The sequence below is a fragment of the Pundamilia nyererei genome, unplaced genomic scaffold, assembly GCF_000239375.1.
Source record: "Pundamilia nyererei isolate P.nyererei 1_Seehausen unplaced genomic scaffold, PunNye1.0 scaffold00015, whole genome shotgun sequence".
NCBI classification, from domain to species: Eukaryota; Metazoa; Chordata; class Actinopteri; order Cichliformes; family Cichlidae; genus Pundamilia; species Pundamilia nyererei.
In genome coordinates this window covers 1,087,572-1,115,169 of record NW_005187416.1, presented here as the reverse complement: position 1 = coordinate 1,115,169, position 27,598 = coordinate 1,087,572, and the positions used below count along the sequence as shown (strand labels likewise).

The following is a 27,598-nucleotide window of genomic DNA, read 5'->3' as shown; positions in this document are numbered from 1 at the left end:
CCCTCAATATAATTAGTCAACAATCAATCACAGAGCTAAGTGTGCAACTCTGTAAAGCACTTTGTTACTCGCTTCTATTCAATCCAAAATGCAGTTTTGTTCACACATACTGTGGCTGTTAACAGCGTTGTTTGCATTAACACAAGCCTCATCCTTGGCCGTCCTTCAGTGAGCCTACACAGCAATTGAGAGCAGTTCCATAAATCCTGTCTCTTCTTCATCTGTAGTCACTTTCATCTTGCCTAACCTTGTTTGCCCACCTACCTAAGCACACTCTATCAGCTCTAATGTAGAATGACAACATGTGGTTAAGATGAAAGCCTACCCATACCCATCCCCTCTTCGATGTGCTGATAAACTCTGCTCTGACTGACAGCAACTCCAGGTTCTCTGCACTCTGCACTCTCTTAGATCTGTGTACTCATCCTCTGGCACTCTTTTTTTCTAACAGCTTAAAGTATTAAACACGGAGACTTCTGACACAAAACACCTCAAAACAGACATGAATAGACAGAAGAACCTCCGGGGTCCATTATAATTTTACACGGCTTCCGCGGCCATACGTTATCAGGATTTAAAGCTGAGAGGCATTGTAGACATGCAAAAAGCAAGAGGCTAAAACTGATTTTGTGCATCATTATTTGCATCAGATAGATTTAAAATAATATCACCAGGCTGACTAGAAAAAAAATCTGCATCCAAATATGCATCTGTGCTCTTTTTTGGCCGAAAAAGAAAGCCTAAAAACGCTGGCCATGATGTTGGATGATCTGAACAAGAGATCACTAAGATGCTGCTGTTATCCCGGTACTTCTCTTAGACTTTGATTATTCTGCCAGAAAATCCTGCTCACAACACTACAACAAATTGCTAAGAAGCAGTGCAAACAATCCAGAAAAGATTTAATGATGCTGTGTTAAAGTGTGGCATACAAGAAAGTTATTTTCCATAAAAGCTCTTATTTCATCTGAATACATATTCCTCACCTTTTCCAAAGAGAAAGAAAAAAAAAAAACAGGCAACTTATATGCTTGGTTCCATTAGCGCAGCTATTAGTTTCTTTTGTCTAACTACAATGAAACCCTTATTCTAGGAGATGAATAATGTGCCCCTAATTAGTGTTGCTCATTCAAACGCCTTGTTAGCCCTCATTAAAATGAGAGGTCAGCATCTAATCCTAATGATTTAATTGAATTAAATGTTCCCAGATTCAAACACACCCATGCTACAATACAGAGATGCAAAGAAAAAAAAAACACCTGGAAAGGCTCTAATAAGCAAAACTGTTACTGACGAGACGTGTGCTTCCTTTTTAAAGAAGCGACTTTTGTATTAACAGCCAATGTTTTGTGTTTCAAAGAGAAGGATAGTCAGTGTAATCCAGCATGCAAATATTTATGGCACTGTAATGTATCTCACTGAGGAAACACAACAATTTATTTGTTAAAGGAGCTTAGAATAATCCAAAAAACCTGTAAAAAGGTTTCTGGAGGTCACTAAAAAACAAAATAGAATTTGAAGAAGTGTTAAATCTTAAGAGGATATAAAACACAACATCATCAGTATAAACCTGGATTTTGCTGTATGGAGGAGCAGTAGTTCATTGTCCAAATGACAACAGAGTGTGTCAGCGCAACTTTAAAGAAGAGATATGGTGTAACAAGTGTAGCATTAAACTAATAAGACCATTTGTTTTCTGATGTCTGCTCAGTCTTCCTTTGCTTTGTCAAAAATCCCTCCAAACAACAACATGCAGTCTCCTTAGAACAGTTTTAGCTTCAGCAGCATTTCAGCTGTCAGCTGAACATTTTGTCCTCTAGATGCTTTCCTTGAACTTTTTACACAACATATACATTAAATGCTATGGTCAGCAGTGAGTGACATGTGTGTCACTGAGATCTAAGTCATCATCACTGATAAGCTTAACTCTGGGCTATGAGAACAAAAACAAACAAAAGAAGCAGCAAACCTTCATCGCAGCTGCTCACTCTCTTGGGCAGGAGTTACTGTTAAGGGAATAGTGTCGTAGTTTGTATCTTCTTTTAAATGTACTTTAGGAAGATTTCAGTGCAGTAAAAGCAGGTGTAAAGTGCAGGCTTTTGTTATTTTACCTGCTGAAACACATTTACTTGACATAATTTTGAGTACATGGTACATATGTAGCATTCATGTCACCATTTAGCAAAAAACTTACAAGTGTAGCCAATTTCTTTTGTATTTAAATACTAACATGTTGTCATTTTAAATCACTCGATATAGCATTATTATCACTTTGACCTTTAAAGTCTACTGACTTTGAAGGAGGTCAAATGTGAAATGATATTTTAAATCTCTATTTGGTACTTTCTATATATTGATAATACACACCACAAATGCTGGGTTCGGGATAACGCCAATTTAGTTTGAAAAAGCTTTGTAGCAGTAAAAGTAATCACAGTGCATGATGGGAGGCGGATGCATAGATCCATGACTATGATCAGAACATGATCATGCCGTGCAGCAGGACACTTAACCTCCTAGGACCTGCCGTCCACATATGCAGACATCACATTTTGGGTTACTTAGACCAACATACTCAATTCTGCTCTACAAGGGCCTGATATCCACTTATGAGGACATTATACTGCTACTGTTCTATCGTAGTTTTAAATGAATATCCTCGTACGTGGCTCTCATTTTTTTTAGAAACTAAAATTAGGTAAAAAAAAAAATCTGCTAATTCGTTGTTGTTACATTTATCAGGCCCCAATCAGCCCAAATATCAAAGAGAAATTAAAAATGCATGCCGTGGAAGAGTTCGGGTCTTAGGACGTTAATGTTAAACTCGTTGGGGGGCTGCTCAGATGGATCAGTCTTATCCACATGTGATGTTATTTTCTGTGATTACACGTGTATGACATGGGAGAAATAAATGCAAACAAATCAATTTTGTCAATCTTTATACTGGCTGCAAACTGTAGCTCAAATCGTAGAAAGAGGGTCAGAAAGCACAACACCAATCCATCTGAACAAATAAGAGGTGCTAGTAATTAGCCATGAAACAAAAACACGTCATCAGAAAATGTTATATATCCTGCAACGACACAATAAAACCCAGCCATAAACATATATGCCTGGGTTCAGAAATGCACCATCAAGCAACCCAAGCTTAGCTAAAACCCTAAACATCTTATGCTGTGGATACTTTGAAACATCCATAAATTAATGAAAAATCTGGTGCGTCAACAATTTAAAAAACCCGTGCCAATCAGATATAATCCATTCCATAAAAGCATTTCTCAAAGATCTCTTAATCCTCTTATGTGTCACTTCTAACTAAGGCGTTGCCGTGTAAGCATGAACTGAATAAATACTTTCTAAAAAATAATGAAAAGAAAAATGGAGGCACTTTGGCAAGGACAGCTCCCCATGCTCAAGGTTTGGGACAACAATACTGCAGGCTCAAAGAGATGCAAGGGCATATGACGGAGAACAGCCTGGTTAACACAGCAGGACTGAACACAGTGGTACATTTCAGGAAAAAAAACATAAGACAAGGCAAGCCAAGAAACGCTGCAGACGGTCCTTTTATTGTAACATCACAGCAAACTGGAATACATATTTCACTTTTCTTTGTGTACCAGGCAGAAAAGAGAGTGACCTTTTATCTTCATGCTCTTTTTGTCCCGTTCTCCTTCTCTTGTTCTATCATATCTGATAGCATAGCAGGGACATCACAGATGCCCGACAAAGGTAATTGATAGTCAGGTCTTTGGATAGGAGATGTCTGTCCAGACCCTGAAAGGCTGTAAATTATCTGATGTATCTGTTTTTGCAGTTTATGGTGATTGAGCTAATTTAAAAGCAGTGATAAGATTGTACAGTAGAGCTGTCCTGAAGTTTAGCCAAGGAGACTTTAAGAGGAAGCTGACTTTCCACCTCCCTCTTAAGAGTCGCTGAGTGCAGTGCCACTGGGCATGCTAATTAGAGCTAACTAACAGCATGGTGGCTTTAATGAATCCCATTCATTAGTATGTTGTCACCACTTTAAGTTTATTTTATAGCAATATGAAAAACTAGGCTATTGTCTTCTGACTTGGCCTGTGGGGACGGCAGCCAATATGTTGGGGCTTCTGGTATAAACTGGTATAAACTGACATCCTGTTCAATTAGCCGGCCAGATTTAGAAATCTAAACGAGTGAAATATTTGTACCAATTTCAGTCAATCATCACTGATGACCCTAAACCTAGGCTATAAGAACACAAATAAAGTACATCATCATTCTAATGGACACATATCAAAAAATGTTTTTTTTAGCAGGATGTGAACTCAAAAAACACAGCTTTGTTGCTGGAAAAAAGCAAAACGGTACAAAACTAAACTGGGAAATTCTAATGACCATTCACACGGGGAAACACAGGGAGAGTCGCACAGCTATGAGGGAGGACACGACACATAACTGAGGGAGACGCGGACATAAATACACAGAAGGATCATGAGGGAAGCGAGAACACACGGGGAGCACAGCTGACACGAATAACCATGATGAGACAGTGGAAGAGCAAACACAAGATGAAGCACACTGACGGGAGACTATCAGAGTAAAACAGGAAGTACACAGAGACGCAGACTGGAGGGAGAGAGAGGACACGACGAGCTGGGGAACGTAGATAAACAAGACGGAATAAAACACAAGGGGGGGAACGATGCACATGAGCTCACAGCACCGACACACAGAGGGCAAAGACACAAGGGGGAAACTGCTAAATAACCAAGGAACTAAACAGGATAACTAGAATATAGAATAAACTTAAGACTAACAAAGTGAACTTATACATAAATCATAATACAAATACAAAATGACACAAACACAGGAAAATGCAAAACACTGTCGAATGACCCGGGACAAAAATGGCTCACATGTCTTCAAGGTCAACTTAATGGGTGAAAATGGACAAAAAGCCTTATTGCTTAGAAACTATGACTCCTACAAGCATGATGTGTACTGTCAACACATAGAAAATACCATATATGTGTATTTAAAATATCATGCCACAATTGACCTTTGACCTCTTCTTTGCGGTCAAATCAGATCAAACTTGAATAAAACACATTTTATCTTTAAAACTATGCTTAAAACTCTACTGACTTTCTTTATAAAGGCAATAATTAGTAAATGATCCTGTTATATGGGGATTCTAAATATCACATTTAGTGAAACCCAAATATCATGTCACATTTGACCTATGACCTCCATTTCACATCTGGCTTTCTTTCGAAAAAAAAAATTGGTATATCTTTAAAGTATATGTTTTTGGTGTTTTTTAAACCTAATAAGGAGTTAAATCTTTCCTGCACACAACCAGTCTCCTCAATTCCAAATGACGGATATCACTTGGTGTACAAACTAACAACAAGAAGTAACCAGAAACCTCATAGCACCACTTCTCATTAGAGATCATGTTTACATTACTGTTAGTGGGATCCCCTCTCCACTCCGCATAAAGGGAAACTAGTAAAAAGAAAGAGCAGTGTAAATGGTGAGTGCTAAAGCAATAAACAATGCTGCATCGGTGCAATGGCAAAATTGATAGATTTATAGGTAGGTGAACTGAGCAGTCTTTGAGGGAGCCAAATTGATAGGTCGCCCCCGAAATCACTCTTCTCCAAACTGCTATTTAAAAACGCTTTTGTAACTCTCCACCACATAGCGAAGCAAAACACCACTCTTCAGCTGTACTTTGGATTTTGTCGTCATCTTTTACGGTGCAGACACAGGCTTTGCTTCGTGGACGCCGAGCAGAGGAGGAATAATTAGAATAACTTTCAACCTACATGTGGAACACGAGTACTGGAAGATAGAGTTGAAAAAGTCTGAGCTTGTTTCATAATGTCCGTATAAGACCCCATACTGCTGAAACCTCAGTTCGACTCATATTACCATTCAGCACTTATACTTTCTAAGTGCTAAATGTACTGTGCCATACATGCACAGTACATTTAGCACTTATTTTAACCTGAACAAGACAAAGTGCCTTTCAAATGCCTCTCATACGCTGATGGTGATGGAGAACTTGATGTTATTCAAGGACATATGGGAAGGGATTTCGAATGTTTTTACAATGCGTCATCGTCTTAACTGTTGTTGCCACAAAAGTTGACTTTTCAAGAAAACATATGCATGTGATGAAGCTAACCACTGACGCTTTTCTGGGGTTTTGTTTTCAGGCTGAAACACCAGGCAGGGATTTCCAGTAGATTTTGTTCTGGATACTGATCACAAACCTGCCCTTTTTCTATGCAGGGATGAATATACATTTAAAGGCAAGCTTCTTGCACAATCAGAAGAATCGGTAAGCTGAGGGATGGTCTGACCTAAGACCCCTGCTGTGATATTCTTTGGATGTGTCCTGTTTTCTGGTTTTGAATTTGCTGGTGAGTAATTTGAGCTGTGATTCTGCAGAGGTTTTATGATTACTGCAAGATTTTATAGTTCTTATTTCTGTGTTTGTTGTATTTTTGGGTTCCTGCTTTGATTTCTGTGTTCTAATAGACCGCAAGCTTCATTTGCTGTGACATACTTGAGCCTTTGATTTCTGTTTTACCTTACAGTTATTCTAATGACGAGTTCCACTTTGCATCCTGTGTTTTGGTCCATGGTTTGGTATCTGTTAGTAGTAGCTCAAGTTCCCTCCATGTCTATCTATGATTGTGTTTGTCCTTCAGTGTTTCCTTGACTCATATTCAGTGTATTTCCTGTTGGATTGTTTACATACATCATGCCTGTATCCAACTTTTCATTTTTGCTTTATTTTGAAGGTTTACTGTGAGTCTCCCCGGATTGTCTTCACCTGTGTGTGATTACTCTCTCCTGTGTCTCATTACCCTCCCGTTGGGCATTACATCTAATCAGCCCTCTTCTCCTTACTCTTTGTCACAGTGTCTGTGCACAGTGTTTGTTCCCTGTTTCCAGCCCTGCGTTATTCCTCGCTCCTTTTTGAATTATTGTTTATTCACCTTCTGGACTTTGTTATTTTGGACTTTCTGCTATAGCCTAGATTAAAGGCTCAACCTTTGTGGATGAGAGTTGGCCTCCTGAGTCCTGCATCTTGCACTCCTCATATTGTGACACCTACAGTGTAAAGTGATGAATGGACTCTGGTGACCTCAGAGTCTGTTTTGCTGCTATATCTCTATTGTCTACTTGCATGTACAGAAACATAAACAGCCATAGGCAAAGAATTGCTAATATGTGCATTTACATTGTTAACAACTGAACCATGACACTAGTTTTTGAGATGGTTATCTTCAGTTATTAAAACGTAAAAAATTCATGTTTTATATTTATTACAAACAACCAGCAAATTATATTCAAATAGGGGAAAAGTGAAAAAAGTCTGTAAAAGGTCATCCCTCACGCAGCCGTGATCTCTGCTTTCTGCTACGCTTCAATGCAAAGATAAAATTAGAGTGGATGAGACTTAAAGAAACTTTAATACAAAGCAGTAGAAGACTGGGCTGTACATATCTTCTGCCGCCTCTTTCTCCCCTCTTCACCTCTGCTGACTGCGTGATTTTAATTCATCTTGCTTTTTCTTTCCCCTCTCTTGATTAATCTTCATTCTTTTGCTGCATTTCATTTGAATAGTTTTTCTTCTCCAGCCTTTGCCGAGGATGACTCCCATCCAGAGAGAGCGGGAGATGATGAGTGTGCCTCGCCTAAGTGGCTGCAATCAATTGTGATTAGTGGCTGCTGCTACTTTTTGAGAGGAGCACATCAAAGTTTTATTATTGGGTGTCAGAGTGGGCGAGACGGGGTGGGGCGGGGGTAATTACACTCTTATACCCAGCCTCCTCACCACTCTAGGAGGTGAAGTCCATGCTTTCTAGCTTTTGTCACCACCTAAATCCAGTCATAGTCTCGCTGTGACGCCGCTGACCATATTCTTATTTTCAGTTTACTAATATATTTATGCTTTTAAATTCATTGGTATCGTCTTTTCTTTACCTCAAAATCATGTAAAGCAGCGGTCACCAACCCCGGTACCGGTCCGTGAGTCATTTGGTACCGGGCCGCGAGAGTGAGACTCGGGTGTGAAATGTATGGTTTTCAGGGTTTTTATCGTTTTTTAGCGTTATTTTGTCATCGTTTTTTTCGTTAACTCAGTTTTCCTGGGTCTTTTCACGTGTGTTATGAATAAATCTTATTTTTTCCGGTACCGGTACTAGTTTTATTTTGTTATATTTATCCGCGACACCTCAAAGGCCGGTCCGTGAAAATATTGTCGGGCACAAACCGGTCCGTGGCGCTGATGTAAAGAACTTTAGTAACGTCTGCTTTTAGAGGACGCTGCTTTTCAGTGGCACTAAAATATTTCTTCCCATCAAGCTAAAAATTCCAGCTCTGTTCCCGTTTATAACACTCTTCTTTATATCTGTTTACACAAACCACAGTTTTATTTATGCTAAAAAGTTAAATACTTAGCCGGCAGTTATTTGCTAGCATACCTAAAGATTGAAACATTATGTTTATTATTAATAAAAAAGAAACACAGTTTGGTCCATTAATATTTGGATAGAGACACCTTTTTTTTTAAATCATTTTGGTTCTGTACATTAGCACAATTTTTTTTAAATGAAATAAGTTGAATGGCAGACTTTCAGCTTTAATTAAGTGGGTTAAATTGTGAGCATTTTTTAAACACAATCCCTTCATTTGAGGCGCTCAAAAGTAATTGGATAAATGAAATAACTGAAAATAAAATGTTAATTTCTAATACTTAGCTGAAAACCCTTTACTGCCAATGACAGCCTGAAGTCTTGAACTCATGGACATTACCAGATGCTGGGTTTCCTCCTTTGTAATGCTCTGACAGGCCTTTACTGCAGTGGCTTTTAGTTACTGTTTGTTTGTGGGCCTTTCCGTCCAGAGTTTAATCTTCAACAAGTGAAATGCATGCTCAGTTGGGTTAAGATCAGGTGACCAACAGGTGACCATTCAAGATTATTCCACTTCTTTGCTTTGATAAGATCCTGGGTTGCTTTGGCTGTATGTTTTTGGGTCATTGTCTATCTGCATGTAGCAGGATTTGAACAGACAGTATGTCTCTGAACACCTCCGACTTCAGTCGGCTGCTTCTGTCCTGAGTCCCATCATCAATAAACACTAGTGTCCCAGCCATGCACGCCCAAGCCATTGCATGTGTTTTACACATGATGTGGTATGTTTTGGATCATGAGCTGTTCCACAGCTTCTCCGTACTTTTTTCTTGCCACCATTCTGGTAGATGTTGATCTTGGTTTCTTCTGTCCAAAGAATGTTTTTCCAGAACAGTGCTAAAAACATCCATCTAAAAAAGCCAGCAAAGTCCAATCTAACGTTTCTATTCTTGAGCCTTATGAGTGGCTCGCATTGTGCAGTGAACCCTCTCCATTTACTTTCATGCAGTCTTCTCTTTATGGTAGACTGGGGTATTGATACGTCTACCCTCCTGGACAGTGTTGTTCACTTGGTTGGCTGCTTTTAAGGAATTTCACTTCATCGTGGAAATAAATCTGCGATCATCCACCATTGTTGTCTTCCGAGGACGTCCAGTTCTTTTTGCTTTTAATGAGTTCATCAGCACTTTCTTTCGTTCTTTCTTTCTTTCTTTCTTTCTCAGGATTTACTAAACTGTAGATTTTGCCTATCCTACATTTGTATCAGTATCTTGGATAGATTTTTCTCTTTTCACAGCTTAGGGTGGCTTGTTTCACATGTGGTCAAAGAGCTCCTTTGGCTGCACTTGTCTGTTCACAGCAAAATGTTCCAAATGCAAAGACAACCCTTCAAATGTACCTGTACCTGGTCTTGTAAATGACTAGCTTAATTATACATTTCATTTATTTTTTTTATTTCTTTAACCACTTAATGGGAAAACTGGCTGAAATTACCGCACCAGCCTCACTTAAAATGTGGAGTATCAATATTGTAAACAGATTTTTTTGGGAATGTCCCAAATTATTCAGTCTCTCGTGTCTAAAAAGAAACCCACCTTGCAACATGTTCATTCTAAGAGAAAGACAGCAATGCACGTATAATGATCTCTTCATATTTGAAGACAGATGCACTTTGTGAAGAGCTGTTTAAAAAACTTCAGTGTTGAAAGACTTGTGAGGCAGCTCGTCTCGGCTGGACTCCATCCATCTGTGTCTCCTTGAAATTAACACTCTAAATGTATTTCTGTCAAAGATTAATATAATGAGTTACTTTTTCTTAACCCTGGTAACACTAACCTGTATTTTGGAGAAAAGAAGCAAAATTGACTTTTTGTGTGAAAAAATCGTTTTTGTTGTCATTTAGGATTTTATCCCTGATTGCCAAGACTCGAACTAGAACTCACCTAGAACTAGAGTCAGGGTAAGGGCTGGGCTGTCACGCCTTAAGCAAATGTTGACCATTCTGAAGCAGAGCGAGGTCTTACTGTCAACTGAAGGACATCTTTTACAAACAGCAGCATCTGATTCTCTAGGAATTAGACTGGGTTGAAATAACAAGGTTATTAGTTTGGACTGAAATGAACAGTGGTATCTGTATACATAGTTATTTGTCAGTTGTACTATTTGTGCTCAGAAGAGGCTCTATACTGTAGCGTACACGTCTGCCTAATGAGCAAAAGCTCCCTGGTTTTATCCCGGGAAAAGACACAAATCCCTTTGGGGTTGTGTCAGGAAGGGCCTCAGGCATAAGAAGAAAATCAAACAAGCCGAGCTGCCTGTTGCGATGACCCCTTGTGAATAAAGGAGCAGCCGAATGTAGCTTTCTACTGTATATTTTTAGCACACCAAACAAAACTGCGTATCACATGGGTCAGTATCACTAATGTGCTAAATGGTTACAAATCTACCCGTTAAAGAAGAATGAAAAAAAAAACCCAGAATGTGTAATTTAAATATAACGAAAAGTTTATATTTAAGCTCCATCTGCAAATAAAGTTACAGTACATTTCATTGAACTGATTTCCTCCAATTCTGTATGTCCACCTTTCTGCATAAGGACTGAATTGATCCTCCTGGTCATAACTGACACGAGTTCTGCTGAAAAATCTGTGAAGTGTTCACCTCTCAGCTGCATTTTACTGGAGGGGTTTTGTTACTCTTGCTTCCACCTAAAAAGAACTCAAAGGTGTTGTTTTGGACTCTAAAATAAAAAGAAACAAACAGTAATGGTCATCTGTATTTATGTTATGTAAGAGTAACAGTAAGGTAACACATAATAGGCTTGATTCCTCTTTCTCTAGTTCATTCTTGGAATACATACAAATAGTTTGAGTTAAAGTAAATCATTTACTGTGTTAAGTAGAGCTGGTGCTGGAAATTATACACTGAGATTAGTCAACACTCAATGCATTAATGCACGGTACTTGACTTTTCATTAAGTATTAATTTTGTTACCTGGCTAACATATTGCAAGTGTATTTTTTATATATTTATATATTTACATATATCTTTTTTATGTATATATCCAACACTCCAGCTTTACAATACAATTTAGCTGCATAGGGGTATTCTGGGTTTATTTTTGTACTTTCACCTGGCTTGTTAAGCTGCTGTCACAAAAGCCTTCTACCTTGAACCTTGCAAGCCTCCAGTGGAAAAATCATCCACTGCTCAAGAAGCTGCAACTGTACCGATCCTCCACGGGAGAACAAGGCTGTGTGTGTGTGTGTGTGTGAACGCCCTTCTTAGCCCTTTTATACAAGTAGCTGGGTAGGTGTATATTTGAAGTAGAACATACTGTCTTTGCCTTAGTGAGTGGTAATGGAAGCATGTATGAGTAGATTCATGAACATAAGCATTTGGGAAAAGAATAGGGAAGAACAGGCAGCCCAACATGTATTACTAGATTTTGTTCCTCAAGCCAAACAGATATGCACTTGTGACAGTAGGTTTTATGGTAGGGGTGAGATGTCTGTTTAATTAGTCTAAGAAATAGTGAATCTGGTTAACATGGAAGGAAAATTTTGACATGCATTACAGGGTTACCCTTCGGACATTCACCAATGGTCCTAGCAGACCTCCTAATTATCAATACATCAGTGGCAATTCTGGAATAATTCTTAATTTTAAAAGCCAATTAAAGGAGTGTGCATTTTCTTTCTGGCAATGGTGAAGTTCTCATAAGATAATGCAAAAATGGTGCAATATCTAAGTCTTGCTGGCACAGTGATCACCTATTTAAAATCTTATCAGCCACCTGAATGGCAGTTTCCAGTTGTTATCAGGCCCAGATATCACCCATAAGTGGCCTCCTCTGGCTCCTAGTAGATAGTTATTACCTCATTCAGCATCAGTCATTCTGCCCCGGTGAACCAAAGAAAAGGACAACGTGCTTCAAGGTTAAAACGGCAACACAATTCTGCACTGGGAGAAGAGAGAGGCGGCAGAGAAGTGGCAATAGCCTAATGCTCTAACGTGACTTTTTTGGCTTTTCTTTTTAATCTTTTTAACAGTTTAGATAGGTTGAGGCACAAAGGAGAAAAAACATACATTATTTAAGCAGATCTTATAAAGTCACAGTCGCTAGCTTACGCCAACATTTGCCACCAGATTTAGCTTTCCTACATAATCATGGCATTGCATGTTTATCACTCATTACAGTGAATGGATAACAGCCTGGCTAAAACGTAGAGCACGCTGTCTTCTTTTATGTGTGGAACTGATAACTGATAACAGCCTTTCGATTAGCTGAAAAGTCCCAATTCAGGTGTGATATTAGCTGTTGCCAATGTATATTTTCCTATAAAACATAAGTCAGTTTGAGCAGAAACCTGCCAGCTGTGTTTTTACTACTGCTGACTTCGAATGGAGCACAGCAGCACTCACATAATAAAAATGTCATTGTTTCATTGAAATATCACCATCTGTGCAAACGCTAGATGCTAACAACAGTCTGTACTAAAGGGTCGTATGTTTTACTCTGCACAGAACTAAACTACTGAAGATTAGACTGAGTTAAATACCAAGCATTCTTATGCTACTCTTGAAACATCTTTAGACTGTTTTTTATTATTTAAAGTAGCACTGGGAATAGACTTCAGGTAATCACCGTCAGAGGTTAAGAGGACCCCTGATGATGATGGTTGCTTTTGTCAAGGAGAGGGGGCTTCATGAAAATCTAAGTTCATGTGATATATTCTGAAGCTTGACAAAAATAAGAAACCAAAAGACACTGGCCTGTTGGTGTCTCCCAGTATTATAGAAGCGTAACACTGAATTGCTGAATTAGCCCATAAAATGTACAAAACAGTGTTTTTCTGCAGAGCTGCAGAGGCAGGGATGTAAAATGAAAAGCAGCGCAGTACTTGCATCTCATGGCACTCGATTCCACTTGAATGAAATTGATTAAACTGAGTAAAAATGTTTACAGAAAGCATAAGAGCTGCTTTTGGTGAACATAAAGTGTAACTGAAGGATGACCAATAGTCAGGCTCCTCGCTAAAAGTAACTGGAGCCGGTTTCAAAGCACTCTTCTTTTTCTGTCTCTTTACTCCTTCTTGCTTTCCATCTCACACTCACAAAGATAATCCACCATTGCGAATTCAGACTGCGATGGCAGATGTGATATTTTGAAGGGGGCAATGTTGTTTGGAAGCAGCCTAGTGGAGGTTATGTCATAATGAAGCAGTGCAGCTGCAGCGAAGATGCCTGGGAGGGATCACAGAAGATCAAGGAGCCTGCGTCAAAGACGAACACCTTGCCCTTGACAGCCAGCTTGTGGGAGTCAGCTCACCGTGGCTCGGCACAACAGCAGATAAATACCAAGTTCGCTTTAGCATACGCATGAGGGCTTTCTGCGAGCGTGCCCTTGTATAGTATATAGAAGGTGCATTTTGAAAGGCGATGAATGAGGAGGGAGTAGTAAATGTGAAGGAGGGCCTGGCACTCCACCTCACTGGGTGCTTGGATGTCTCTGGTGAGTCATAAAGTATAAACCATTAAGTAATGAGTGTATATAAACAGTGTGTTTGTGTTTATGCATAGAGTCTTAACTGAAGACAATCACAAAAAATGAACAGAACTGGATTTACACACTGCAAATGCAGGTTTGCACTAGATTTGCAAAGCTGATGTATGAACCTTCCTTTTTTTCAACTTTGAAATAAAATAGTGAAGGCTGTGGGAAACTTTATGTATAACTACAAAAAGTAACTAAAGCCAAATGTATATATATTGCAGGACTGATATATCAGCCAGTCTTACCCATTCACACATATGTAGGCTTCGGAAGGCCAATAGAAACAGTAAAAAAAAAAAAAAAAAAAGAACCGGAAGAAACACCCTTCAACTGTGTTATGAATGTTGATGTTGAACAGTTTGCCCACCAGAGGGCACTGTGCAAATGTCTTGTTGGTAGCAGAACATCATGCTGATCCGAGCATGTTCTGTGTGTCTGACAGAGAAAAAAAAATAATGGCAACCACCAGTGCTACCCCTCAGCTTTTTAATAGATAAACCTATGGTATCGATTTCAAAATCATACATCGTTCATTCAAAATCAACATGTTCTCAAGTTATCACATTCACAAGACTTTCAGAAAAGTTACTCTGACCTCAAGGCCAGGGTCACTTATATTTGAACTTGTCTGAGATTTTTTGTAGATATACCTACGGTATTAATTTGAAAAGGGCTATTTGAAAACTTGACCTCTGAGCTTGAAGTCGAGGTCACTGATATTTGAACTTGTAAGCACTTCTGTAGAAACACCATTAAAAAATGGGTCAATGAAGCAAGTTGTATAAAGCACCCTGACTGCTCACAGTGAAATAAGGAAAGGGGAACTTTAACAAAAAATGGACCAAAATAAAGGGCTAAAACCTAACAGACTATAATTTAATTGTTACTTAAACTATAATTAAGGGTTATTTTACTGTTAACAAACAATTTGCTAGTTGATGTACATCCCTACCCTCACTATGGTTACAAGCTCTGGGTAGTGGCCAAAAGAGTGAGATCATGGACACATGTGGTGCAATTTAACTTCTTCTGAATGGTGGCTGAGCTAAGGGCTTATTTGTGACTCACTACACCTCCTGGGTATCTATTTATGATGCCTCCTAAACACCTCCTAGCTGAGGTGTTTCAGAAATGTCCAACTGTAACGTCAGACCCAGGATGTGTTAGATTGAAGCTAGCTTGGAAATCAGGTTTCCCTGATTAGACTGTATGTTCAAACACGCGTAGTTATCTTTAATGGTGACTTTAATTCAAACTGTGGTGAACTTTGTAACTCAGTTTTTAAGTGCTGTTCCATCAAAGTTATTATTATAATTAATATCAAAAAGGCAGTGCACACAATGTGTGAGCTGTGCACTGTAATTTTTTCTAGGGTTAAAAACAGCCAACGAAGGTAATAAAGGGACTTTTTTACTGATACTTCTGTCTTTTATTAGCCTGAGTTCTCATGACTTACATGTTAGCAAAAACAGCTCACTGCCATCAAACAAGGAGCAACCGTTTGTCTTTTCCATTGGATGAATTTAATAGTGATATTAATACTCCCTTTCATTGTTTCTTGGACTTATTTAGCTGCTATCTTCCTTTTGCTGCTAAATGTTATATTTACCCATTCATTGGGCCACAAACAGACATAGAGACTTGTTGGTGCCCCCCTGGCAACCATGGGTCACTAGGAGAAAGATGTGTGTTCCTTGACTGGTTGTCAAGTGGTTTGCTGCCTGTTGGTGGCTGAAATTGATTGCATCAAGGTATGCAGAGCTGCACCAAATATCTCCAAGTGGTTGTTTGGTTGGTAGAAAGTTTAGGAAGTAGCTAACAGTTTGCACGCCAACTTGACTCCAAACATTTGCAAACTACTTGCCAAGTGGTTGTGAAACTGTGAAAAATGTGACACTAAGTGGAAATGCACACCAGCCACCTATAAAAGTTCAAGTTTGTGAGTGTTTGCAGATAAATCAAGTCTTCTCTGCCAAATACAGGTGACTGCGACAATCTGACGAAGAAAATAACAAGGTTTTGGTGTAGTACTGTAGTAGTACTGTACCTGTTTGTGACTAATGCCACCTAATGAAAGATGACAACCTCCAGCAACATCTTAGCAACGTATTTTTCCCTAGCAACAAGAGGCTGTCAGGGGTCAGGGACTGGTCTCTATGTCTGAGTGACTAAAGCCTCTCACTGTGCTGCATCATTCTCACATCAGTGCATCATCTTTACTGTTTTATGATAATTATAGGTACTGCATTGGTCTCCTGTTAGCATGGCAACATCACTGTGTTGCATCCCACAGCGACTGCGGTGATAAATACAGTATATAAATCTTAGCATTAATGCATTATATTGTTGTTTGTGAAGCAGCAGTTATTTATACAAAAACCTTTTGGAAATTAACAACCGCAAAGTCAGCTGTTTTTCTTTTTTGTCTTTAATTACAGTATTAGATTATCATGTGGTGGAACAACAATACGAACTGTGAGAAAGACACAGAGCGTTACTTTCTCTGCTCAAACACTCACTCAGCTTTTGCTTCAAATGTTAGAGAATGCATCTTTGTTCAGTGCCAGTGTGTAGGAGGAAGGTTAGATACACACACACACACACACACACACACACACACACACACACACACACACACACACACACACACACACACACACACACACACACAACCGGTCTTGTTTGGGTCAGGCTGAGAGCGCAAGTGAGTGGAATAGTTGCCAAAATAACTCCATGTCACTGGTGAAGCCACTGACTGTGTTTTTCGGGTAATTTAGAGCGAAGCAATGTTCATGGTTGTCCTCTGACACATTTACCTTGTTGCTCTGATTATTCAGGTATGACGACAAGCACTGTTGTGATTGCAGTGTACGCTCTTTGTTTCTGAAAGTGATTCGAGTGCGACACAGCCATGCATCTCTGTCAGCACTGATGGCTGTCCATGGAAAGCAGAGGACTACAGCTCTACAGCTCATGTCCTGTCATCCGTGCGGCCTTAACCCTCAGAAATAAAACGAAATCAGTTTCTGTCCTCACAAGTAGAATTTATATAAATATACCCTCCCTAGGGCTAATTTTTGGGCTTCAAAGCAAATGTGTGCCTTATAGAGTGACTAAAAACGTATAGTATATTGCATTACTTAGACAGGCTGCGTTCAACCAACTACATAATTTGGTTAACAGGACAACAGAAATTTGGTTGATATTTCTGCATCTGTCTAAGCATCGTGGTGGTGCAGAAGTTAGCACAGTGGCACCAAACTATAAATATACTATGAGACTACGCTACTAGGGGTGTGCAATATGACCAAAATCTCATAAGTCATTTATCGTCATGACATGGATAAATATCACAAGGAAAATTTACATTTTCTGTAAATTCTGTGAATCTCGGGCAACTCGACTTGCATGAAGTGTTTCCACCTGGGCGTTGAGTACATGGAGTCGAGTGCTTTGACCGATGCCTGAAAATATACATTTTTAGACATAAGTTGTAACGGTGTTCTGACAAACGATCCTACTTTGGCAAAACGTCTTACCGTAAGTAGTTTATGTACATTTCTGCTGTCACAGAATAATTCCAGCACAAATTTTCAGTAGGTATGATGGTTTGCCACTTAACTTTGCCCATCAAAGTACTTCATTTTACCCGTTAAAGTATGCATGTAGGTGACATTCACAAAGGTAGGATGGTTTGGCACTTAATTTCGTGTTGTGTGCATGCGCAGAAACAATGGGTAGGATGGTTTGTCAGGTAGGATGGATTCCCAGAACACCGGTCGCCATTTTCCTTGTGAGTTTTTATTACACAGCGTGCTTCAGGGAAAAGTGTGTTCTAATGTTCGAGTCTAAGGTTTAATTTGAGCACCTGACGGCTCTTTTTTGCATCCGTAAACTCTCTCCACACTCTTTCGCGTGAATCTTTCGTAGGTGGTAGAAGAGGTTTGCCGTGTTCGAGTCTGAGGTGGGGACCAGTTTCATGCATAATTTGCATAGTACAATTTTCTGGTCCGTGTCCGACTTTTCATAACCAAACCATGTCCATGCTACAGAGGTAGCCCCTTGTTTAGAAATAAGGTCCTTGATTGGTTTTAACCAATGAGTCATTGGATTTGACTGGTCTATCTGTTCGTCATCATTTCGGTTTATTTTGAAAAATCTCAACAGGATCTTCAGCTTTATTGTGAAAGGTTTATGTGGAAAATAAGCAGACAGCGCCGGAGGCACACGCTGGGTTTGCCGTCTTTGTTGCTAACGACAATGCGTAAAAACAGTCGCTTGTCTGTCCGTAGTGTGGTTACATTTAATATAAGAGAAAGAGATAACTTCAACAAATTAATATAGCCCCTACAGCAACCATCAAAACGATGAAAAAATATTGCCGTAAACAGTTTTTTTTGCGACACCGCAAAACAATTAATAGCGTAATATGAAATGATAGATGATTTCATATGGTCATCCGATTTATATCATTATATTGAACACTCCTATACGCTACATGTATGAATAAACATTTTTTTGAAATTGCTAATTTCCAAAATTGCCACCAGAAGTTCAAGTCTAGTGTAAAAGTACAAAAACATTCGGTTAAGGTTGGGAAGAGACTTTAAAAAATACATTGGAGTTAGGGCTGCACGATTTTGCATGAATTGAGATCACGATTCTCTCACGATTTTCTTTTCCAATATAAATATTTATTGCACTTATTAACTGCACATCAACTTCGTAACAGTTGAGACTGAACATAAAAACAATAAATAAACATAAAAACAACAAATGTTTCACGTTTTGTTGTTGCCGCAAAATGTTGTACTGCTTGAAATTCCGTCTCCACCGTTGCTCGACGCTGCGTGTATAGAGCAGGTAGTGCAACAATAGAAAAATAGTTGCGGGACAGCACTGTGTAGCGTTTGTCTAGGGTGTTGATCATTTTCCTAAATCCCTCGTTTTGCAGAGTGTTGATGGGAGCCATATCTTTGGTCAGGTGATAAGTGATAGCCTCCGTGATTTCTTTGTGCCTGCGGGAGTTCGACGGGTATAGGGAAGCGCTGTATAAGGTTCCCGTTATTGAAGTTTGGGTAGTTGACCGGGACGGATTTTCTCCTGTCACTTTCTCGTCATCCCTGACGTGCTCTCCGTTGTTTTTTCCCTGCTAATTTTAGCATCACACGGCACAGCTTCTGTATCACGTGGTATAAGGCTCCGCCCTTGTCATTTGTTGAGCAGGAAGAGTGAGCGCTTGTTTTCATGCAGATTACGTCGCGGCTCAAAATGCGGTACAATCGTCGTCGTCGTCTTTTTTTAAAAAATCATTGTCATTAGGAAATGAGATCGCACATAAGTATGAATCGAGATCGCGACTTTCTAAAGATTAATCGTGCAGCCCTAATTGGAGTTAAATTGAAATAGGTTGGAGTCCAGATCAGAATCTTTTCCTAAACTTAACTGCTTGGCCCAGGGCTGGAGGGAAGCTAATTTTCAGTTCAGGAGTTTTAGGCTTAAAGCAGTGAAGGCAATTAGAGGTTACAGTTCAGTTCTTACTATCCTGTAGTTTTTCCTTATTGATGTGTTTCTTCTCAGTTTTCTCAGCAAAGTCCTGGTTTGTACCAAACCAGGACCTCACAGTGTAACCGCTCACTATCTGTGCCCCTCTCTCTTTGTCCCTCAGCATGTGTTTGATGGTAAAAGGGGGAAAAAAAGCAGTAATTAATAAGCAGTCAGTCAGGGCAGCTTTATTGATTAAACAACTTTAATCCATTATTTATGTAATAATTAGATTTTAAAGATTTTTATATGGAGCTCACTGGGTTTAAATGGGCTATACATACAGTATAAAGCTGATATGACTAGACTTATTTTTACTAGCACAATTTATCTGTTTTGGTTTGATTTTTTTTTATGTAAACACCAAACTATCTATCATCCCTGTGTGTGTGTTTAGTAAACGACATCATTTCATATATACCGCTTGCGCTGGTATTCTACCTGTCCTCCACGGCTAATTGCTTTGCCATCATCGCTCTCAGCAGGGGACTGCATTTGTTCAGAGGCTACAAAACTATTTAATGAGCGAGACATTTTACTTCACGCACAGATTGTTCTTTAGGATTTCTCTGGAGATCACTTTTTTCCTTTGAAATTACATTTAAGGCAAATTCTATGCAATATTTAGCTGCATAATTAATAGGCCATTTGACTCAACCGGGCATTTTTCTTGGTGACAGTTTGACAACACCATATTTAATAATAATTACCAGACGTCATTGTCCCTCACCAGTAGCTGCGTGCTCATTTGTTCTCCTGAACAAGTGTCTGTGATGGAACGACTAAGCTGCATGGGCCGGACCAACTGTAATGATTTAAGAGGGGCAAATTCCCTCAGGTGGCAGCAGCCATTTGATCTATTACCATCCAGAGTCTGTGGTGTCACATCTGTACAAAGTGGAGCATGTAGCCTGCTTTTAGAGCAGACTAACCAACATGATGAATGCTAAATCTAATTTTGCGACTTTATTAAGTGACCTCAGTGTAACCATACAAAACATCCTATTGCTGCCAACATAAAAATTCTACCAGATATGGTCGTCCTTTTTTCTTTTTAAATGTAAACTGCTAATAAAATTACATGCAGATTAACAAGCATTTCCAAGATACAGCTTGAAAACTATGAAAACTGCTAAGAGCAATGTGTATTTTAAGAGCAGGTCACCATTTCGCATGGCGGCTTAAAAAAAACACAAAGAAACTGGCACAACAGAGGAGAGAACAGAATATGTCCAGCTAAACACGGCTAATTAGAGCTGTGACACGATAATTGGGGAGGATAAGAATAAACACACAGGTCATTAAATGTTTAGGGGTATGAGCTGCTTTTATTGAAGCAGACATGCTGAGAGCCAAACACGGTGGATTATACTAACTTTGTTCTCTATTAATCTGGCTGCAGACATGTGGGTCAAACTTAAAGTAGCTGCCCGGAAATGCAAATAATGTAAGAAGAATATTAATTAATGTCACGCGACGTCATCGCTGGATGCTTTTTATGCTATTTAGTACATCACATGCAATATAAATGAAATAAAAGAGCATGTTATTGACATTGCTCTCCGTGTCAGAAGAGCCAATGAAAAATAATTAATATGAAATAAGCTCAAATTTCACCAGCACAAAGTGCCTAATTTTTGAGGAATACTGGGCTTAATAAATATTCCGCTGTGGCAGATTCCTACATAAAAATCTAAAATACAAACTGCTTTAAAAGTGGACTTTTTCTGCTTTTCCATGAAGTGCTGTTTGCAATGCAAATCTTTGTACAGGGAAGGATGTTAATTCTCGACCCAATTCATTCTCTGAAAGAGACCCAAATGCATCACAAACTGTGGGCTCTAACTTGTGAACAATGCAGTGAAGGGTCAGAGGGTCAGATTAGGGTTAATCTTTTCACACCGGAGTGCGTCTGCTCCTCTCCGTCAGCCTATCACAGCAGCTGCGTTAGTATGCAAAGCCAACAAACCATGTGTGTAATTTCTGCAGAATGTTGCAGAGAGCAGTCAGGTGCTTAGCTGCAGTTCAACAAGATGAAAGACGCATCTGCAAATCTCACTTTTGCAGAGAATTCTGATGCCACTGCTGAGATTGGTTGACACACAGCATTTCTTTTCTATATTGAAACGCTGGAACAGAATCGTTCCTGATTATCCTGCCCATGCAGGATGTCATCTGTTTGATAATCCCCCCCCACATCCGACCTGCCAAATTCACCCCGGTTATAATCATAAGTTACAATAATGAACAAACAATCTATTTTTATTATAGCACTCAATTGATTGTATATTACAACTGGATACGCAATTCAATTCAATTTTATTTGGCACCTTGAATTCAAACACCCATAGAGCAGACTGCAAATGTGCGCAGCCAGTTGTCAGCAGTAGATTGTGGTCTTGATCCTGTGCTGTTACGTTACATAGCAATCCAGTTAAATTCATCTAAGCAAATTTGCATCTCCTCTAGTTAACAGCAAAGCATCCTGGTATATTTCAGGATGATGTCAGGCTGTAGAAGCAGTAAAGAACGCAAACAAGCTTTCATCAGCTAAAGCTGCTGGTTGTTAGACGTCTCTTCGATAAGCGATTGGGGTTTGTGATTTTAGACAACCATTTCTAATGGTTGAGAAACACCCAGTCCTTAAGAAACTCCATCTAAAAATATTGCTTACTCGGGTGAAGGGTGAAGTTGGGTAATGCAGCAGCGACCAGACACCAATGACCCGAAACATGTTAGTAAATCTAATATAGAAAGAAAAAATTGTGTGTGTGTGTGTTTGTGGAGGGGGGTAGTCCATGAGTCCTAACACAGTCAGAGACCAGAAGTCCAGAGAGCCAGTCACACGAAACATCCTACAGCAGAAGAGGAATTGTTCCTGAACTTTGTAAAGGCCTGATCTGCTGCCATGGGAAACACTTTTTTGAGGTGTTTCCTTCTCAAAGGAGGTTTGACCAGTTATTAAATCTGAAGGTTCACTGACTTCTTCCCACAGCAGCGGGAATGTTTAAAGGAGGGGAGCTGAACTCAATTTCACTGAGGTCCACACTGGGGAAGGGGGATCACTTTGAGGGTCAAGCATATGTGAATTACTGTTATTTTGTTTAATTTTCTGAAAAATTAAAAAAAATATCTTAATATTGTTGTATTGTATGTTCCACATAAAGGCTTCCAAAATAAATAAAAATCAAGAAGCTGTCTAACCGTGGTATATCCCATGCATTATACACCCTAGTCTTCTGGCATGAAATCTGATGCACATAGAAAATGTAAAATACTGCTGTTTTTATGAATGTTCTCTTTAAATGGACAACCTGACTTAGTCATTTACTTTGCTATGACTACACTTGTCCTAATACCTCCATCACTCCAGATCCTCCAGAATTTGTTTGTAGCTCCAAGCCTTTTATCGTTACACCACAGACTGTCCCGTGCCTGTAGCCTCATATTTCTGCTGTTGTATCATTCCAATACGACAACGCACAATATACAAGATTGTCTCCTAGCATCTCTATTTCCTCAGTAAAAGCACACAACTAAGTCTAACACTACTGCTGAAATCATCTGCCATCAACCATAAGCTCGCTTTAATTATTTTTGAGAAGGAGTGCTTCCTGGATTTCGACCCACTTCTCTTTGAGGTACTGTTTGAAAGTGACACGTATAGGCTCAAAAGCTCCCAAAAGGCACTCCCTTTTCAAAGTAAAACTAAAATTCCTTTATTTTGATGGAAAGGTTGTGCAAAAAAATTATTCCATGTTGTGCCGGATTTAGTTGTATTCACAAAGGCTAATCGGCTAGCTCAAATAAAATAGAAAGAAAGGTAAGTTATAAAATATGTAAAATCTCCAATGCACTACCCTAGAAAAACTAAAAGCCTGATTCTACCCAATGCTTGAATACTTAGCAACCAAAAGCAACAATAAAGTCCAATCAGCCTGCTAAATTCATGTTGGTGTCTCATTATCAACTCTCTTTGGCACGTTGCATTGTAATGTAAAAACGCTGACATTTAAAACTGAAATAGGCATCAGCTGCTTCACTAATTGATTTTCTTTTACAAAAAAAGTCAATTTACTTTCTTACATCAACACACTCAAACACACAAAAATATAGCCTAATTAATAAAGAATGACAGTGAAGTCATTCAAGGTTGTACAACACTCACGCCTCATGTCTCTGAAGTAGATTGTCTGTCTGTTGGGGTTGAGCAGCTGGATAACGGAGTCGTCATTGTTCTTCACCCGGCAGCTGATGATCGCCATCTCTCCCTCCACCACGGTCACGTTGTCTGTCACCAGGTTCTGACTCACCACTGGACAAAACAAAGACACAGAAATTACGTTAGCATATGTACATATATATATATATAGATATATAGATATATAGATATATAGATCTTCAAATATCGAACAGATGATATGTAATTCTACTTTTTTTGACCAACTGTTTTAGTGCAATGCAATATTTAATGAGTCAACATTCAGCAGGTGGTGGACCAAGCCAGCTTAATATGTGTCCAATAAACAGGAACTGAGAAAGCTGGGAAACCGCTCAGCAAGCCCACGGGCTGTGAAAAATTGGTCACAGGCGTCATTGGTCATCAGTAGCCAGTTAGACTTCTGCGCTTCCTTGTTTCACAAGCAATATCTCTGCCTGAAGAATGAAAAATGGATTCTTTGTAGCTACTTGGTTTGAAAAACTACAGTAATAACGTCCCAGACTTTGCTGTGGGGTAGCATCTATTGTTGTGGCTGATGGTGGACCTTGAGTGGCTTTGGTTTATTTCTAAATGATTACTACAAAACCAACACTTGGCAGCTTGTCAGTGGTGGGTGCTAGTTATGTTCATCCCCGCAATATTTTTGTATTTGGTGAGATACAAACACACACACACATGACTGGATGCTCCAGGCTAAATGGAAGCATGGAAAAACAATAACAGGAAGTCAAAGCACAGAAGAAGTCAACAAATTAGGAAAACGGATAACTAACTTTTTCAATATGATAGTCATGTTTCTGTAAGAGAATAAAGCACTGTCAGGTAGAGGTGTGGAAGGGTCTGCAGGAGCACACATTAATGTACTTCTATCAAACCTGTTTCCTAGAAATTACATTGTACTGCAACAGTAGCTGCATTTTTAAGGAAGCATAATTGTAATCAAATTTGTTTTTCATTAGCATAATGAGGAAATGTTTTTAATTAAGACATCTGGCAAATGGGAAAAAAATGTTGATAGTGAATATTCTCTGACAACATTTTTCCTTTTCCCCCCAAAATGTCATTTCTTGCATTACAATATCCAGTTACAGTAAATATGCAATTGTTAAACTTAAAGCCCTTAAAAGACAGCAGAGCATCTGAAAACATAGATTCACAGATTTAATTGCAGCTGCTGACTCCTACCTAAGTTAAGGGATTTTATTTCTAACTCCACATACAGGCTTTGCTGTCACCACTGTACAGGGTTCATGCAACACCTCCAAGCAAGTATGATGAGGTTTATAAATATCAGTCCTTAATTTAAAAAAATGCCTCTGATTAAAACTGGGAAATGGCAAAAAGCAAGGTAATGGTCAAACATTTTAGCTATGCTTTATAGACAAAAATACTGGACCACAGCTCTTAATCTTTGGATTCAGCTGTTTTCAGTCCGATTCCTACTAGTGTACAAAATCAAACACTGAATTTGAGTGTCGTAACAGGATCCTGACACAGCTGCGAGTTGCCTCTTACATATTCCACGATCAACTGTAAGTGGTATTATTGCAAAGTGGAAGCATTTAGATAGCTCAGCAATTAAGAGGCCAACCATGTAAAGTTACAGAGTGGGGTTGCTGAGTGCTGAAGTATATAGTTGACAAAGTTGACAAAACTCTGCTGGTACTAAGAGCAGCACAAAAACTGTGCACCACAGCTTCATGAGAGGGGTTTCCATTGCTGAGAAGCTCTTGTAGATGTACTGTGTAGATGGCTTTGTTCATGTGCTATATATCCTGCATATCTCCATTATGCATTGTGGCTTTGAGTCAGCTATAACTGGCAGTATAGCTAAAGGCAACTTAAAGAAGCACATAAGGGCTATAACCACAAACTTCAGACAGAGTACATATTCAATTTCAACTCCCATCCACAGCAGGCAGAGACAGAGTTCCAGTTCATTACAGTCTATCAATAGTAAAGCAGAAATTTACAGCCTGAAACCACTAACAACAATGCAAGGCTGGCTGAAAATCTCAGCAGCTTCTTTGCCTGGTTTGCAAAGGACAATACAGAAGCCAACTGGGCTTGACCAAGTACAAGGGCCTGATGGAGTATGGGCCTGTGCCGACCGGTTTACAGGTATATTTAGCTTTCGTCTTATTAACTGTATTATTCTGTTGTTACACATGGCTATCAACCTGTTTACCCATTCAAACACCATGACTAAAGTCAAATTGTCTTGTTGAACAGTGAACAGCATGATGTGTTTTAAAGGTAAGTGCAACCACACCTTACTTAGCACAAAGAGCAAACCTTCTGCTCAAAACTTGGTTGACTTTTCCAGCTGGTTACCTTTGAAAGTTTGTCTGTCATTGAGACTGAGCGAAAAAGCCTTCAGGACACTAGAAGGCATTACATCTACACCCCTTCCTTTATAACAGCACCACGAACACTGGATCTATATACAGTAGGAAGCATATCATGAGCAGCAGCGAGTGCTGATGACTCCATCTCTGTGTTTATACAAGGGCATTAAGGCAGAGTGTTGACTGTAGGTCACCTGCATTTTGGAAGTGCTCGAAGCCAAATGTAGTACTTGTGCAAAAGTAGAAAATGGAGTAGAAAAATGAAGTGAAGCCTGTGAGGTAGTTCAGTTAGTTCAACTCGAACTGCACTGTTTAATACACACCCACTCCTTTCACATCATATACCCAACACACCCTCTTATATGGTGGTTTATACTGGAACTGCAAAACTGACATACACTGAATTTTTGTCTCCCGTTTTTGACCCCTCTATGCCAACAGAATCCACCTGTAACCGGGTGGTTATTTACTCATTACTCTCAAATTTCTATATGTCATATATGTGTGGGGAGTGACAAGCTTGAAGCCTGCACCTCAAACGTTACCTGTACTCTGCTGGAACAGAGGAGTGAGGCCTTTTTTTAAATAAATATATATATATATCAGACACACAGGAGATGTAAGACTGAAACAACACAGCCCAAACTTTTTCTGTGCTGACACAGTTAAGGACAGAACAATAAATACTTCATGCATCTTTCTGCAGAGTAGCTGTGGGTAGCCTCTTTGTAAAGTTGCTACTGTACACTGGTGAACTCAGATGAACTCGGTGCAGACACGCCATGATTGAAGGCCTATTCACACCCTGCAGAGGGTGTGCATGCGTAGAACATTTGCTGCTATACGGCACTGCATACATCTCCTCAGACATTACTCTGTTCCACAGAATATTCGTGTTGGCATGGTGGAGATCACCTGAGTGTCAGCAAGGATACAAGATCCATGGTTTTCTTCCACTGGGACACACTAGACCAGATAAAACAATAAACTGTCAAGCCTGACGCCCAACATATGTCAGACCGGACTATTTTCAGCCTGATATTGTGCAATCTGAGACCATCATCACCAGTCTCTGCTGGCCAATGCTGCTTTTGATTAGTTTTAATTTAATATAATGAAGGATCACACTGCAGCAGCATCGCACCTAATAAATATGACAGCTATTATAAACAGTTTAATAAGAGGCTACAAATTCCTAATGGGGTTGGGAGTTTCTAGTAAATTATTTTTATAACTATTGAATTTATGCTTAATTCAAAATGAGAGCTGCTGATAATGTGTGAAGTTGCTGCTGTATATGAATACATCACATTGGTATGCGGGGCTAAACAAATGTAAAATGCACCAATAAATGAACGCTGCTATTGTTGCTCCTCCATTCCTCGCCATACAAAGGAGGCTGCTGTTTTGCCATTACCCTGATTGCAGTTCGAGAAACTATGGATAAAGTGTTTGAACCACACCCACACACACACACACACACACACACACACACACACACACACAC

The 27,598-nt window shown here is 39.3% G+C and overlaps 1 protein-coding gene across 5 annotated transcripts in view; it reads right to left on the bottom strand.

Annotated features, from left to right (window-relative positions):
* Positions 1-27,598, bottom strand: part of cadm1a (cell adhesion molecule 1a) — a 456,892-nt gene that overhangs the window by 104,012 nt on the left and 325,282 nt on the right. For all 5 annotated transcript variants that reach the window (XM_005725349.1, XM_005725351.1, XM_005725352.1 and 2 more), the window contains one exon: positions 23,690-23,836. In XM_005725349.1, the coding sequence (XP_005725406.1) occupies positions 23,690-23,836 (147 nt within the window). The remainder of the gene's footprint in view (positions 1-23,689; positions 23,837-27,598) is intronic.